At 40.0% G+C, this 15918-nt stretch overlaps 1 protein-coding gene across 1 annotated transcript in view; it reads left to right on the top strand.

Moving 5' to 3' along the window:
* The window catches only part of LOC136864788 (26S proteasome regulatory subunit 8), a 147103-nt gene that overhangs the window by 27821 nt on the left and 103364 nt on the right, over positions 1-15918 (top strand). The window contains exon 4 of the mRNA XM_067142178.2: positions 12261-12453. Within this exon, the coding sequence (XP_066998279.1) occupies positions 12261-12453 (193 nt within the window). The remainder of the gene's footprint in view (positions 1-12260; positions 12454-15918) is intronic.

Raw genomic sequence — 15918 nt, forward strand, 5'->3', positions numbered from 1 at the left:
ATTTTCAGTCTAATCGGACTGCACAAATTTACAAATCAATGAAGAAATGTACAATGAGGCGTTGATATCAATTAAGAACATGTGCTTGATGATGTCAAACAAAGTATTATCTCAATTAGGCATGGCCGCGTCCAATCGCCCGATGCACAACACTTTTAATCAAGAGTTGCAACGCGAAAAACTGTACGATCTTGCTGCTTTAAGAGAATCAGTTCGAATAAATCTTCCGCTGTTGAACCAACAATAAAAGTATGTATTTGATACTCTAATGAAAGTTGTAAATGATGGAACTGGAGGGATTTACTTCTTGGACGCTCCCAGGGGTACAGGAAAAACTTTCTTAATTTCATTGATTTTAGCAACAATTCGCTCACACAATGAAATTGCACTCACACTTGCTTCATCAGGCATTGCAGCTACATTGTTCGAAGGCGGTCGAACAGCCCATTCAGTACTAAAATTTCTGTTGATTATGCAAAGCAACGAAACTCCGACCTGCGGAACAGTCAAAACCGATTTGGTGGAGCGATGATTTTGTTAGCAGGAGATTTTCGTCAAACATTGCCAGTGATTCTACGGTCAACGCCAGCTGATGAACTTGATGCATGTTTAAAGTCATCAGTTTTGTAGAAACATGTCAAGATACTAAATTTAAGCCAGAATATGCGTGTCGAGTTGCAAAATTATCCATCTGGAGAGATGTTTTCAAAACAACTAATTGACACTGGTGTCCGGGTCCATGGCTAAGTGGTTAGCGTGCTGGCCTTTGGTCACGGGGTTCCCAGGTTGGATTCCCGGCAGGGTCGGGAATTTTAACCATCATTGGTTAATTTCGCTGGCACGGGGGCTGGGTGTATGTGTTGTCTTCATCATCCTTTCATCCTCATCATGACGCGCAGGTCGCCTACGGGAGTCAAATCTAAAGACCTGCACCTGGCGAGCCGAACATGTCTCAGCACTAAAAGCCATATGCCATTTCAATTTTTTTTTTTTTCATTGACATTGGTAATGGCAAATTCCCTTCAGACATTCTGACTGGCTGCATTACTTTTCCTGACAATTTTTGTCGGTTTATTGAATCCAAAACCGAACTCATTCAAGAGGTGTTCCCAAACATTGCTCAAAATTACACAGATCAAATTTGGTTGAGCGAACGAGCTATATTGACTGCCAAAACATGGATGTAAATGAATTAAATTTCAAAATTAAAAATGAAATTGCCGGTGAATTGAGGACATACAAATCAGTTGATTCCGCTACTAGCCAAGATGATGTCGTCAACTATCCACCCAAATTTTTGAACTCGCTGGATTTGCCAGGATTGCCACCTCACATTCTTCAATTAAATGTCCGATCAGTGGTCATAATGTTGCGAAATATCAACCAACCGCTTCTTTGTAACGGCACACGGCTAGCGGTGAAAACATTACTGAACAACGTGATCGAAGCAACCATTCTAACGGGGAAAAATAAAGGAGAAGACTTTTGATACCACGCATCCCTATGATTCCGACTGATATACCATTTAAATTTAAACGACTGCAGTTTCCAGTGCGGCTCACTTTTGCTATGACCATAAATAAATCCCAGGGGCAGTCATTGAGTGTTTGCGGCATTAATTTTGAAAACCCATGTTTCTCGCATGGCCAATTGTATGTTGCCTGTTCCTGTGTTGGAAAACCATCAACTTTGTTTGTTTACGCGCCAGGTAATCAAACAAAAATATCGTGTAACTCAAAGCTTTACAATGAAAAATATCTTCATAGTGTTGATTGGAATCAGTGTTCTCTATGATAGTTATTTCCTACGAAGAAAGAGGAGTAAGTTTTGCCACAGTATCTTCACGCCATCAACTTATCGAATTACTTGATTTGAAACGGGGGATAATTATGGCTCTGTGAGGTATTTGAAGACCTGCTGAACAGTTCCCATCTACGTTACAGTCAATCAGAGTTATTACTGGGTAGTGATATGCTGTGATCTATTTGAGCATTTCCTTATTCACTATCAATATATTAATATTGCAGGTAATGAAAACACATTTTTCCAGTTGTTTGTTACTGACTTTTAGTAGCAGTAGAAAATTAACTCATTTGATGTTGATGATTCGTCATTTGCATTATTTTGATTTTTGCGTGCAGTACAGACTGAATTTCAGTTCGTTCCATTGTCATTTATTTTTGACAGAACGACGTCTGTTGGGTCAGCTAGTAATAATAATTTTTTCATTTAAATTAACAGTTTTACATGCTAATTTGGAGGACCCAGTGACTCAGATATGTACCTATTAATATTATGTAACTAGCACATATCTAGGTTATATTAGCCAGGCGGTCTCTAAAAACGGCAGGGCGTTGCGCCCATTAAAAAGGTCCTAGGGAGAACACTGGATATGATGACTCATTACCTTCCTCTTTCATCATCTTAAGCGATCACACAGCAGGTCCTTATTGATCAACAATGTGAACTCAAGATAACGTCTGCAGTAGCTGATGAGTGTCATAGACTTCATGTCAGTAGGACCGTCATTAAAAAAGTGATTGATGAGGTGACTAAAGAGTGTTTTCCGAATGGCGTAGCTCTGCGTGCTGAGGCACGTTAGTAGTGTGTTGCATTCAGAAGAATGTGGGTTTGAATCCCATCTCGGCCGTCCTGGGAATGGTTTTCCATGGTTTCCCATTCTCAATTCCAGGTGAATTCTGGGACGGTACCTTTGATAGACCCTGGCCGAATTACTTCCAATTCCTGTCCTTAACTATCCTTGGTGAAAAAGACATTCAAGAAGAGTCGATCCCGTAAAAGAAATACTGTACAAGTAAAAATAATTTTTTATTATTTTCCATCCGGTAAACCAGACAACCAGATAAATGAGGTTCCTGGTATGTAAATGGTGTCTTCATTATTTCTTTAGCCTTCATTGGTTTCATAGGTACTGTATCAGCTGTTACCTTCAATATCAACTGCAACAGTTTGTTTAGACCATGTAATTAAAGGCTTTGTTGTGCAGGTTTTCATAGAATTCTGTGATTCGAGAATATTTAGAACTCTATCTTGGAACCTGGCAACTTGGTCTAATTAAATTGCTCGGTGCAGAGCGATTTGGCCATGTGCTTAGGGTCGCACAGCTCTAAGCTTGCATTCGGGAGATAAAGGTTTGAAACCCACTGTCGGCAGCCCTGAAGATTGTCTTCTGTGATTTCCCATTTTCACACCAGGAAAATGCTGGGGCTGTACCTTAATTAAGGCCACAGCCACATCCTTCACACTCCTAGCCCTTTTCTATCTCATTGTTGCCATAAGACCTATCTGTGCTGGTGTGACATGAAGCAAATTGTAAAAAAATACTGTAGGTGTTACTATTATCTGTTATATCAGTAAATTTATCTCCACAGTACTTACTTTATTGTACATTATCAATAAATGCCCCATTTATATCCTAAGCAATGGAATTGCTCTTTATTTATCAAGTTGGGGATGAGAAATTATTTCTTTTCTTCATGAAATCAAAGATGTGTTTCTTGAATGTAAGGTAATTTTGAAAATTCTATTAGAGGCAAACATAGTAATTGGTATTTTGAAAAATAAACTTCAGTCTCTTATATTTGAGGCATACTTTTTTATTCTTTTCTGGTCTTTGGGTGATGTAACTAACAATTCATTCTGTATCTTAGCCCCATTTTACACGTAAGTCTGCTCGACATTAGGTTTTTTGGTATCACAGCAGGTGTCCAGTGTGACCTTGGCGTTGTCAGACAGATTATATTCAGAACAAATATAAATGTATATGTATGTAACGTGATATGAAAAATGTTGATATATTAAAGTTAATCTGCCCTATAAGGAAACTTGTAAAAGTCATTAACATCTTCATGAGAGCCTATATATTTACGAATTTTGGTGACTGTTACTTAATAACTACTGGAAATTATAGTTTACCCCTTTCGTACTGTTCAGTATGTAAGGAAATATGTAATTCATATGTACTGCTGCTTTTCAGTCAGTAATGTAAATAACTGGAACTGGCTGAGTGTTTTAATACTGAAATATGTTTTAGTTAAAAACTGTCTTGGTTATTAGAAGATGAGCAACTGGCTATCTCGAGTGAAATTATACTACATGCAGTCCTACATCTCATATACGCAATTGTCACTCAAAGAACCTGACAGTTTATCCAAAATAATAACCCAGCAATTGGGTCCCTTTACATTAGCAATTGGCAAAGGGCTGTAATCAGTTACCTTGGGCAATCCTTGTTTTTCCTATAAATTTCTTGTTGTGTTAACGACTGAGCACTGTACTGCCATGGACCAGGTTCTTACCTGGAGTTGTTCTTGTTGTGCTAAAGTGTAAGATATATATATAAAAAAGTAGTGATACTTCCTGACATTCTACAGATGGTATTAGGGAGTTTCCAGTTACTGGTTCTCAGTTGAATTTTGTAGAATACTTATTTGCCAAATCAGATTATGAGTTAAGTTCTTTTCACTCCCTATCAGTATCATACACTCCAATTTTGTTTGTTCACACAAGGCACACACAGTAAAATAGGATTCAGATTTACTCCTTGCTTGTTGTACACGGTGGGAATGAGAGAGATACTGTATATATACAAAACATTATACTAATGTGAAAAAAGTAAAACTAGGGGAATACTCACTCACTCTGCTGGTGCTACAGCCCTTGAAGGACCCCGGCCTCTCAAATAGCTTTTGCCCACTCCTTTTGGTCCAGAGCTCTCCTTCTCCAGCCCTGGATCCCTAACAGTTGTGAATCTCTCGAGACATTTTCCATCCATCTTGTCCTTGGTCTCCCCCATCTTCGTTGGCTGCCAGGATGTTGGTCAAGGATCATCTTTGTTGCTCGATCCTGGTCCATCCTTATGATGTGCCTGAGTCTCGTCTTTTTGGCCTCTCCGACTATCTCGAGGTCACCATACATGGCATAGACTTCTTCGTTGGTCCTGATGTGCCACTCCTTGATCGTGAACCACGCCGAAGATCTTCCTCGAGATCTTTCTCTTCCACATCCATAGAATGTTCTTGTTGTGCTCGTTTATGGCCCACGTCTTGCATGCATGCAGCACAACTGGACAGATTGTAACCCGGTACTCGGTGAATTTTAATCTTCTGGACAGCATTGAGTATTTAGTAACTTCTGGAAGCCGAAGTAACACCTTTTCCCAGCTGCTACCGTAGCCTTCATCTTCTCGTTGAGCTTGTTGTTTTCAGTCATGAGGGCTGCCAGGTACTTACACTGTGTCACTCTCGTAGGGATTACTTGCAAATTGCAGGCATCTCACGCCATGAAATCTTATTTTGTCTCAGGTGTTCACCATGTACAGTTGAATCTAGATTTCTCGAACCTCCATTACTCAAATTTCCAATATCTTAAAGTAACTTAAATTTCCCGGCCGTTTGTCCTATTCTTCGTGTGTATTTCTCTATTACTTGAAATTTGGGTACACAAATGTTTCGATTACTTGATGCAGGCATTTCCTCCCTTGAAGCAAGAAATACTCTGTGACACAAATCTTTTGCAACATCAACTGTGCAATACGGCATTTGTTGGTTTGTGAGGAATAGTTAACAAGTAAAGAAAGGGTTTCAGTGATGCTGAGAGCTAATATGACGGGAAGCGAAAAACTAAAACTTCTAGTGATAGGAAAATGGACGATGCCTCACTGTTTCTCAGGTGTGAATTAATTACCGGGCACATACAAAAGCAAGCCCCAAAGTCGCAGATGCCAAGCTCCATTAACGAATCTCGGCTGCATGGTATTGACGAGAAGTTTCAACGTGAAGGGAGGAAAGGTTAACCGTAACAAACAGAAGAGACTAACGGATTTGTTTTTTCAAATGTGTTAACGGATGTATGTTTCTTGTTTCACTACTGTATGTACTGTATCCTGTCTTCTAAAGAGTTACTATAATAAGTGTTATAATTAAAGTGATGCCATAAAATAGAATTTGTTTGTATATTTTTTTAAGTATTGTTAAAAATAATGGCCGGGTTGAGTGGTTCAGACGCTTAAGGCGCTGGCCTTCTGACCCCAACTTGGCAGGTTCGATCCTGGCTCAATCCGGTGGTATTTGAAGGTGCTCAAATACGTCAGCCTCGTGTCAGTAGATTTACTGGCACGTAAGAGAACTCCTGCGGGACTGAATTCCGGCACCTCGGCGTCTCCGAAAACCGTAAAAGAGTAGTTAGTGGGACGTAAAACAAATATTATTATTAAAAATAATGTATTCAGTATAAGCTTGTAGATACATACTGTATGATGCAGTTATGTGCTAAACGTGCTTAGAAACAATATTCTCTATATCTCGAAATTTCGATAACTCGAAATAAAATTTAGCTCCCGAGGTGATTCGAGATATCGAGGTTCCACTGTATTTGGTTTTGTCCTTGTTGACCTGTAAGCACAGATGTTGTGATCCCTCGCTCATGTGCTGCAGAACTTCCATCAGGTAGTTCACACTTCTCCTGAGTAGGACAACATTGTCTGCGAAGTCCAGGTACTGGAGGTTTCTGTTGCAAATGCTACCCCATGGGTTCAATGGTATTCGACGCATAACTTGCTCCAGTCAGAGGTTAAACAGAGTGGTTGACAATGCGTCGCTTTGCCTCAACCCTCTCTGTACTGCGAACTCCCTGGAGAGCTGGCCCTGGATCTCCATTTTGGCTCTGGTACTTCTCACAGTCACCAGGACAAGGGCGGTGATCTACGCCAGCATCTGCATCTCTTCTAACACCTGTCGCAACCTTGACCTCTGCTCTGGAGGAGGTAAAGATAGTGAGAGAAAGCGCAGCTGGAGGCCATTGAGGAGCTGTATGATAAGGAGGTGGTTTGCACCATGTTCCAGGGAACAAGGGAAATCAAGAATGGGTTTGAGTCCAGAACCTCATACTGCAAGGACAAGGAGGGTCTTTTGGTTGGAGAGATCTTGCCACGATGGGCGGAGCACTTTGAAGAGCTCCTGAACACTGAGGAGGCAGAAGCACGGGTGCCTGAACAGGCAACAGCTGACCACTCACCTACTGACAAGCATGAGCCAGTCCCCCGAATTGACGAGGAATGAAGTGAAGGAGGCGACTGACCTCATGCGAAATAACAGAGCGCAAGGAGATGACTGCCTACCAACAGAGCTGTTCAAGTATGGAGGAGAGGAGTTTGTAGACAGCATGCACGCCCTGCTCCAATCTGTATGGGAGAGCAAGGAGATGCCAAGGAACTGGAGCTCGGCCCTTATACGTCCCATCTACAAGACGGATGACAAGACAGTATGCAGCAACTACCAAGGAATCTCACTACTTAGTGTGGCCTCCAAGATCATTCCGAAGGTGCTGGCTAGGAGATTTGAGCCCTTTGAAGAGAGGCAGCTGGGAGATTATCGGAGAGGCTTCCAGCACAAAAGATCAACAACAGACCCCATACTAACCCTACGGCCCATCCTTGAAAAGTGTTACGAATACATCAACATTCTCCAGCTCTACATTGACTACAAGGAGGCTTACGTCATTGTGGACAGGTCAAGGTTGCGACAGGTGTTAGAAGAGATGCAGATGGTGGCGTAGATCACCGCCCTTGTCCTGGTGACTGTGAGAAGTACCAGAGCCAAAATGGAGATCCAGGGCCAGCTCTCCAGCGAGTTCAAAGTATAGAGAGGGTTGAGGCAAAGCGACGCATTGTCAACCACTCTGTTTAACCTCTGACTGGAGCAAGTTATGCATCGAATACCACTGAACCCAGGGGGTAGCATTTGCAACAGAAACCTCCAGTACCTGGCCTTCGCAGACAATGTTGTCCTACTCAGGAGAAGTTTGAACTACTTGATGGAAGTTCTGCAGCACACAAGTGAGGGATCACAACATCTGTGCTTAGAGATCAACAAGGGCAAAACCAAATACAGTGGAACCTTGATATCTCCAAAGATAATGGGTTCAAACCCCACTGTCGGCAGTCCTGGAGATGTTTTTCTATGGTTTCCCATTTTCACACCAGGCAAATGTCGGGGCTGTACCCTTAATTAAGGCGACAGCCGATACCTTTCCAATCCTAGCCCTTTCCCATCCTTCTGCCCCAAAAACCTTTCACATGTTAGTGCAACGTTAAACCACCAACAGAAAAAGGTACAAATTTACAGATTCTGATCAGCAAAATATAATATCCATAAACATGGCTGGACAAATCTGAGGCATGCGGTCACCATGGCGATGAAAAGAAATGGGTATGCACCTAAAATTGTCAAATTATAGCTTCTAAATTCCAGTCGGAGGGCAATGCAATATTTTTGAAATTTATTTCCAATTTGTAATCTGGAAATAACATACAAAAATTATTTTTCTGGCATTTTAAAAACCTTGGCAGTGAAATTCCTTCCTAAGATGGTTTGCTTATTTTTTGTTGTTGTTACTGTCGTCTATCTAGCGTATCTAAAGAAGGATATTATAAGGTTTAGAAGTGGCTATGAGCATCGGCTTCAACTGAACATGGACTTGAATTGTTATGAGCGTTCAAAATTACTCATGACTGGTCATAATCTTCAGTTTTGGTTGGTCGGTCATGGCGCCAAATTTTCTCCGTTATGTTCTTTGTGTACCACACTGTTTGGTAGTAAGCACTGTTTGGGGTTTAGTACATTTGTGCCAAGACGAGATTTGTTCCCATTAAATGAATAGCCAATATTAGCGACTGTGATTTTAAGAGTATTTAATATGAAGTAGTTAATATTATAGAGGTAAGCAAATTATTTTTATATTATATGTCCAGAGAAATTGTAGAACCATTTAATATGAAGTAGGTAATATTATAGAGGTAAGCAAATTATTTTTATATGTCCAGAGAAATTGTAGAACCATTTTTAGAAGAGGAACAATATGGCTTTAGGCCTGCAAGATCAACAAGAGATCTTATATTTGCTGTCAGGATGCTGATGGAAAAACATTGGGAAAAAGAGAAGCCTTTATATCCACTGTTCCTTGACATCGAAAAGGCCTATGACAGCATACCAAGGGAGCTTATTTGGGAGTGCCTGAGAAAGCTCGAAGTTCGAGACAGTCTAATTTCAAAAGTTAAGGTGCTTTATGAGAAAACCAGAAGCGGTGTACATGTCGGTTCTGGACTGTCAGACTGGTTTGAGACAAAAAGGGGAGTACAACAATGTAGTGCTTTGTCGCTCCTATTATTTATCATTGTAATGGATACCATATGAAAGAAAGAAAAGGGGCAACGAGACTTAAAAGTACCGAGCTCGATAGCTGCAGTCGCTTAAGTGCGGCCAGTATCCAGTATTCGGGAGATAGTAGGTTCGAACCCCACTGTCGGCAGCCCTGAAAATGGTTTTCCGTGGTTTCCCATTTTCACACCAGGCAAATGCTGGGGCTGTACCTTAATTAAGGCCACGGCCGCTTCCTCCCCACACCTAGCCCTTTCCTGTTCCATCATCACCATAAGACTATCTTTGTCGGTGCAACGTAAAGCAACTAGCAAAAAAAAAAAAAAACTTAAAAGCATTTGCATTTGCAGATGATGTAGTAATTTGGAGTAACTCAGAGAAAGATGTAGAAGAGAGACTGCAGGGGTGGAGTCAGGAGTTTGAGAGATATGGATTAAACATCAACAAGGCTAAAACGGTGGTGTTGAAGGTACAGAAGGGTGACAGTCCGCCAGAAATCATGCTAAATGACACTAAGCTGGACAGTGTCACAGAATTTAAGTACTTGGATAGTATAATGTCCAAGGATAACTTAGCTAAATATGAAGTAAACAGTCGAATCAGCAAAGCAATACATTTTTACCTCCAAGTAAGACAGCTACTATGGGATAAACAAGTACCACTCAAAACCAAGATAACACTCTATAAATCATACTACGCCCCTATCTTCACATAAAGCCTGGAAACCGCTACATTAACAAGAAAGGACAACTCGAAACTCCAAGCAGCAGAAATGAAGTTCCTACGCACAATGATCCAGAAGACCAGGAGGGATAACATCAGGAATGAAAAAGTCAGAGAAGACGTAGGACTAGAAGACTCCTTACTCCAGAAGATCCAAAAGGCAAGACTGAAGTGGTTTGGTTATGAGAAAAGAATGAGTGCCAACAGGTCTGCAAGATAGGAGTATGAAAGAGAAATCAGGGGAAAGTGACTAGTGGGCAGACCTAGAGAAAAATGGACAGACTTAGTGAAGAAGGATGTAGAGGAGAGTGGTCAGGATTGGGAGCTGATTGTGAACGAAGAATGGTTCATGGACAGAACAAAATGGAAGGAGCTTGTTTACCACACCTGGGAAACTGGTGTTGGTCAACGATGATGATGATGATGATGATGATGATGTCCATCAAAGCAAAGCAAAGTCATCTCCGTACAGGCCATGAAGGCCCTTGGAGGGGTGGAAGGTAAAGGCTTCGATTATCCGTAACCTCGACACTTGATGGGGTAGACTGGTTAGCTCTGCACCCGGCTACCTTTGCCCTCAGGAATTAACCTCGTACACATTTTTGGTGTAGGCTGAGTGAACCTCAGGACCATGTGCACCTCCAGAAGTGGAAATCTTGCTTCTTAAATTTTACGACCTCCCGACGGGGATTCGAACTCACGTCCTTCCGGGCGAACCGAGCATGCCTTTACCGCCTCCGGCCAGGCAGCCCCTATATGTCCAGCACCTAAGAAATTTTACTGGCTTCTGGATTTTTTTCTGATTTGTCCTGCCGAGCGCATAAAGCTTCACGCATATCATGAGGTGTTCAATACATGCTCATCATAGTTTTTAAGTTACCTTTAAAAGACTCGTGCAAGTTTTGTGATGAGTATGTGCAGAGCCCTGAAACTACAGTTACGAAACAGCTGCATTTAACTCAAGTGGCAGGAATGAAGACACAAATGCAGCAAGACATTCAGTTGCGTAAAGGCAATGATAGTGGTGTTCTACTTCTTACTACTGATCTTCAACATGCTCTTCCCACACCTTACATTTCGACAGAATTTTGCGTCAGCTATGGACGCATGGTCTTAAAAAGTGGCTTCACGTGTTTGTGATAATATCTGTTTGTGTTTTCTAAAAGTTTTGCCTCAGCTGAAATCTAAGTTCAATGCTATTAACCTGGCCATATGGATTAATTCTTGTGCAGGACAAAACAAAAAATTTCATGTTGTTGCTCTTTGGATTTACTTAGTAAGAAATGAAAGTTTTAAATTTAATAACAGAAAAAGAAAATTTTCAAACACATACATGCTTTTGGATAGGGATTTTGTAGCTATTGAGAAGAAGAAAAGAGAGATGCAGGGTGTGTATTGCTTTGACCAATGGTGTGATGTCATTGAAGAACTATTCATAAAATGAACAGGGAAGATTTTGTTGATATTCAAAATAGCATTAGTGCAAACTTTCTAAATAGAAAAGAAGTACATCGATGGTGCTCCTCTGCTTTTACATAAGATTAACTCATTGTCGTGGAGTGTGTAAATCCTGATATTGTAAAATTCAGTTTAGCATATTCTGACATTGAAGTGCATCAAAAAGTTAATTTTAGGAAAAGAGGTAAAACTTCAGATGTTTCATTATTTAAGTTACAGCAGAAGTAAAGCCAGAGAAAGATAAAGAAGTTAAATACAGTGATCTGACGAAAATATTGAAATACATACCACCCATCTATAATGAGTTTTCTAAAAATCTTGTTCATTATGGTTGTTGATGTTGACAAAGAATGTGAAAATCTGGGAATGAAGCTGGATTAGTTCTTTTGACATGTTAAATAAAGGAAAACTCAATTTCACCTAATTTTTTTAACTTCTGTATATTTTTTTGTAGTAAACAGCCCAAAATGAGGGAAAATATTAACCAGGATAGCTTGGGATTGTAATAATTGGAAACCATATTTAAAAGATTCTAAAAAAGTTTAGTCATAATGTTAAAGATTTCCTGTGTTTTGATGAAATCAGATAATGTATTTTTTCTCAGTATGAACTTTGGTTGGGATCTGCTGTAACTATTTTAAGTGTCTCAACTGAATTATGACAATAATGCGGTATGTTCTCACAGTTATGAGAATATGTTTAAACAACTAGCAATACTAAGCACCTCTTTCAAACTACCTGAAGTAATGAAAAATACTGATATTTATCATATTTTTTTGATTATTTCCACATAACTATGAATCTGTCATTCTTGATTGGTTTCTGACATTGATTTAACAATTTGTAATTTCTGTATTTTAATATTTCATTAGAGCGTTCCACAATTTGAATTTAATATTTTAGGTTGATCCACTCGTCTCACTAATGATGGTTGAGAAAGTCCCTGACAGTACTTACGAGATGGTGGGTGGTCTTGATAAACAAATCAAAGAGATAAAGGAAGTTATAGAACTTCCGGTGAAGCACCCTGAATTGTTTGATGCCCTTGGCATTGCCCAGCCAAAAGGTGTGCTGTTATATGGCCCTCCTGGCACAGGTATGTTTAGCTGCTTTACTAGTTTATTTTATTATGAAATTAACTGAAGAAAATCACGCTATATAACAAAAATTAACATACCATGCAAATTATTTAACAGAATCAAATCAAACTTTTAACACTTCAAGAAAATTTGTTATAACTTACTCTTCGGAGTCCTAGAGTTGAAGATTTTTCCCTTCTACCCCTCTTTCTCGGTCTTCATTTTTACTAACATTCTTATTTCAGTAACATCATCTTCATTCACTAAAATTTCAATTCCACCCCAACTTAAATATTCCATATCACTTTTGTTGTCAACATTGAGCTTGCTTTCAGTATCTGCATACTCGAGGCAGCCATGATCATAATATAAACAGCTTTCATTTTTACTAACAATCTTATTTCAGTAACATCATCTTCATTCACTAAAATTTCATTTCCACCCCAACTTAAATATTCCATATCACTTTTGTTGTCAACATTGAGCTTGCTTTCAGTATCTGCATACTGTAGGCAGCCATGATCATAACATAAACAGCTGGTCAGTGACTATGAATGTTGTCTTCTTAAATCTACAGCATGCTAGTACAAGCATTATGGAAAGTCAAACATTTTAGATGGCAGGTAACAACAACAGTTAATGCAGTCAAATAGCTTCAAACCCTTAGGGCCAGAACAGAAATAGACCAGATGGGTGCTGGGGGTAGGAATCGGTCAAGCTTTGCAGTGCTGGCAGCTACAGGAGCCAAGGACTCTGTCCGTCATACAGGGCACAGGGACCACAACGAGGAAGGTTTCTTAACCAAGATCTTACTTGGGTTGGGGTAAACTGGAACTTTTATTCTAATCTTCGCCAGCCAACTTTTCAAAAATAGGAGAAACACCAGCCCAGACCCAGAAGTCAGTCTTAAATTCTACATACCTGCCAACTTTCCAGATTTTCAACAGGTTTTTCTGCCTCCTGATTATTCTATTATTTCTCTTGATTTTAGCTTATTTTTTGGTGAACTTCAAACATATGTTTTGTCCTTCGCTCGTTGGCCGCTTTCAAATGAAGTACTGACGTTTATTAATGTGAGAAATGCACGTGAATTTGCAATGTTTATTGAAACCTGTATATCGCAACACGTATATCAATTGCAAATGTCTCGTTCTTGCGTGCTATGTTCGCGTTCGTTCACATCAGTTAGTCGATTCTAGAGACTAGTCACTAGATTTGAAGTCTGTTTTAGTAGTTTAGGGACACAATTTCAGAGATAGTGAACAGTGACCTTTCTAGAGATTTTAGGAGCCTTTGGAGACAATTCTGGCAAATTTTAATGTACTAATTGCATTGCACTTCGCATAATCACGTGAGCACGTGATGCAATATGCATTTGCTAAGTAATAGCATCTAAGTGCACGACTGATTCACACATGTGGAGCATGAGTTCATATTTTCGGAAGGCTTATCCAAGACAGATCATCTCACTCACATACTTTCAGATGAATGTGTAATTTTTAACCTTGTATCCTTGTATAGCAACAGTCGTGTCTTGAGGCAATACGTGTTGTAATATATATACACCATAGTAATATATACCATAGTACTCCTGTATTGCACAAGACATGTAGAATAAGCAGTTTTGACCAATTGTATCTCCTGATTTTTCCTGATTTTCGTATCAGAATCTCCTGATTTTTGGTTTTGTAAAGTTGGCAGGTATGATTATAGTAAAGCTGTCTTAAATTATAGTAAAACTTAGTCATTTTTAACCATTACAGTAGTGTGGCAAGTTAAAATTCTTGGTACTTTCTGATATGGTAGAATAGAGCTGGTTCTAAGTCAGTGCCTTAGTCAATTTTATTACATTTTACTCTGTTTTTAATGACGATGATGATCATTGTATCCAAGTATCCTCAAATGCTGAAAGCGCTCCAGTATGAAGCAGCTACAATAGCTTTATTACTCACTGTAGTGAAGTCTTCAAGTTGGGTTTTCACAGGGCAGTTCGGACAGTGAAATTGATACTCAAGATCTTGAATTGTGCCACAATCGCAGTTGGCATTCTGTGTAAAACCCCGTGTTTTTGGTGTAGCGTTGGTTCTAGGCATTCCAATTCTTATCCTATCCAGGGTCTTCCAAAGAGACCGGTATTATGAAGTATGTGCTGAGGTTCTTCTGTTGGCTGATTCCAGTCAGATAGTGTGAACTGTTGCCGGCGTTATTGACTCGTGAGGACACTTGGTGTGGCTGGTGCTGGCTTGTATGAAACTCCTTCATGATCTGAGACGGTTTTATTACTTCATGATCATAGATAGGATGACAGTTGTTCACCTCTTGTTCAAGTTTCTTAGTTTCAGCTGTTACTTGCCGTCGGATTGAAGGTGGAGCTATGCCACAAGTGTGGTATAGCTTTTCAATGTTTGTTGTAATGAGGCAGCCAGAAACTGCATGGCACGTGCCATTCAAGATATTAACCACTTTCTCCGGATGGGCCGAGTTGAACCACACAGGACAAGCATACTCATCTGTAGAGAAAGAAAGTACCAGGGCTGTAGCTCGTACAGTTGCTGGATGTGCTCCCCAACTTGACCCTGTTAACATGCTTAGTAGATTAGTCCTGACTCTGGCGTTCGTACTGACAGAATGACAATGTACTCTAAAAGAAAGATACTGATCAAGCTTGATCTCCAAGGTATTTGACAACAGGGGTGAACTCAAGCTGCCTTTCTTCCTAACTGGTGTTACGCTTGTGCTTATCAGCATGATTATGTAGATGGAAGAGTGTAACATGTGTTTTCCTAGGATTTGGCTTGCAGTAGTTGTCGCTTTAATACAGGGACAATTCATTCAGGCAGGTCTGCTGCCTGGGTTCTACTTCCCAAATTGATCTGGACTGAGCTCCAACACCAAGAGCAACAGCAAATAGGAAATGCCTGGTATTCAATCAAATAGGTTGATCATTAGTGTAAATATTAAAGAGAATTGGAGCAAGGAGACCATTTTTCTGGTTCCTCCAGTGACTTTCTATACCTTGAAGTGTCACTTTGAGTCTTCTGTAATTTTAAACAGCTTTTGTTTGAGAAGTCGGTGGTTGATGGTATTGCAAGCAGCAGTCACGTCAATGAAAACGGTGCCAGTTACAAGGCCCATCTGAAATCTATCGTCAGTGTACTGCCTGTTGATTAATCAGTTTACTGTCTACAAGAGCATTCTATTGAGTATAAGGTGTTCAAACAATTTTAAAAGGTGACTCAGAAGAGAGACATGCCTGAAATTCTTGGGGTCATCTGATATCTTACCTGGTTTCAAGAGTGCCCCCACTTTTGCCTTAAGCTAGTTCTCAGAATGGATACGAAAATGGAAGAAATGAGTTTACCATTTCAAGGCCATTGCACAAAATTCTTGATATGTTCAATCCTAATACTATCTAAACCTGCAGACTTTCCTACTTTGAGCTTTTGGATGGTGATTTTGACTTCCTCATGGGTAAGCGATAT

The sequence above is a fragment of the Anabrus simplex genome, chromosome 2, assembly GCF_040414725.1.
Source record: "Anabrus simplex isolate iqAnaSimp1 chromosome 2, ASM4041472v1, whole genome shotgun sequence".
Taxonomy (NCBI): domain Eukaryota; kingdom Metazoa; phylum Arthropoda; class Insecta; order Orthoptera; family Tettigoniidae; genus Anabrus; species Anabrus simplex.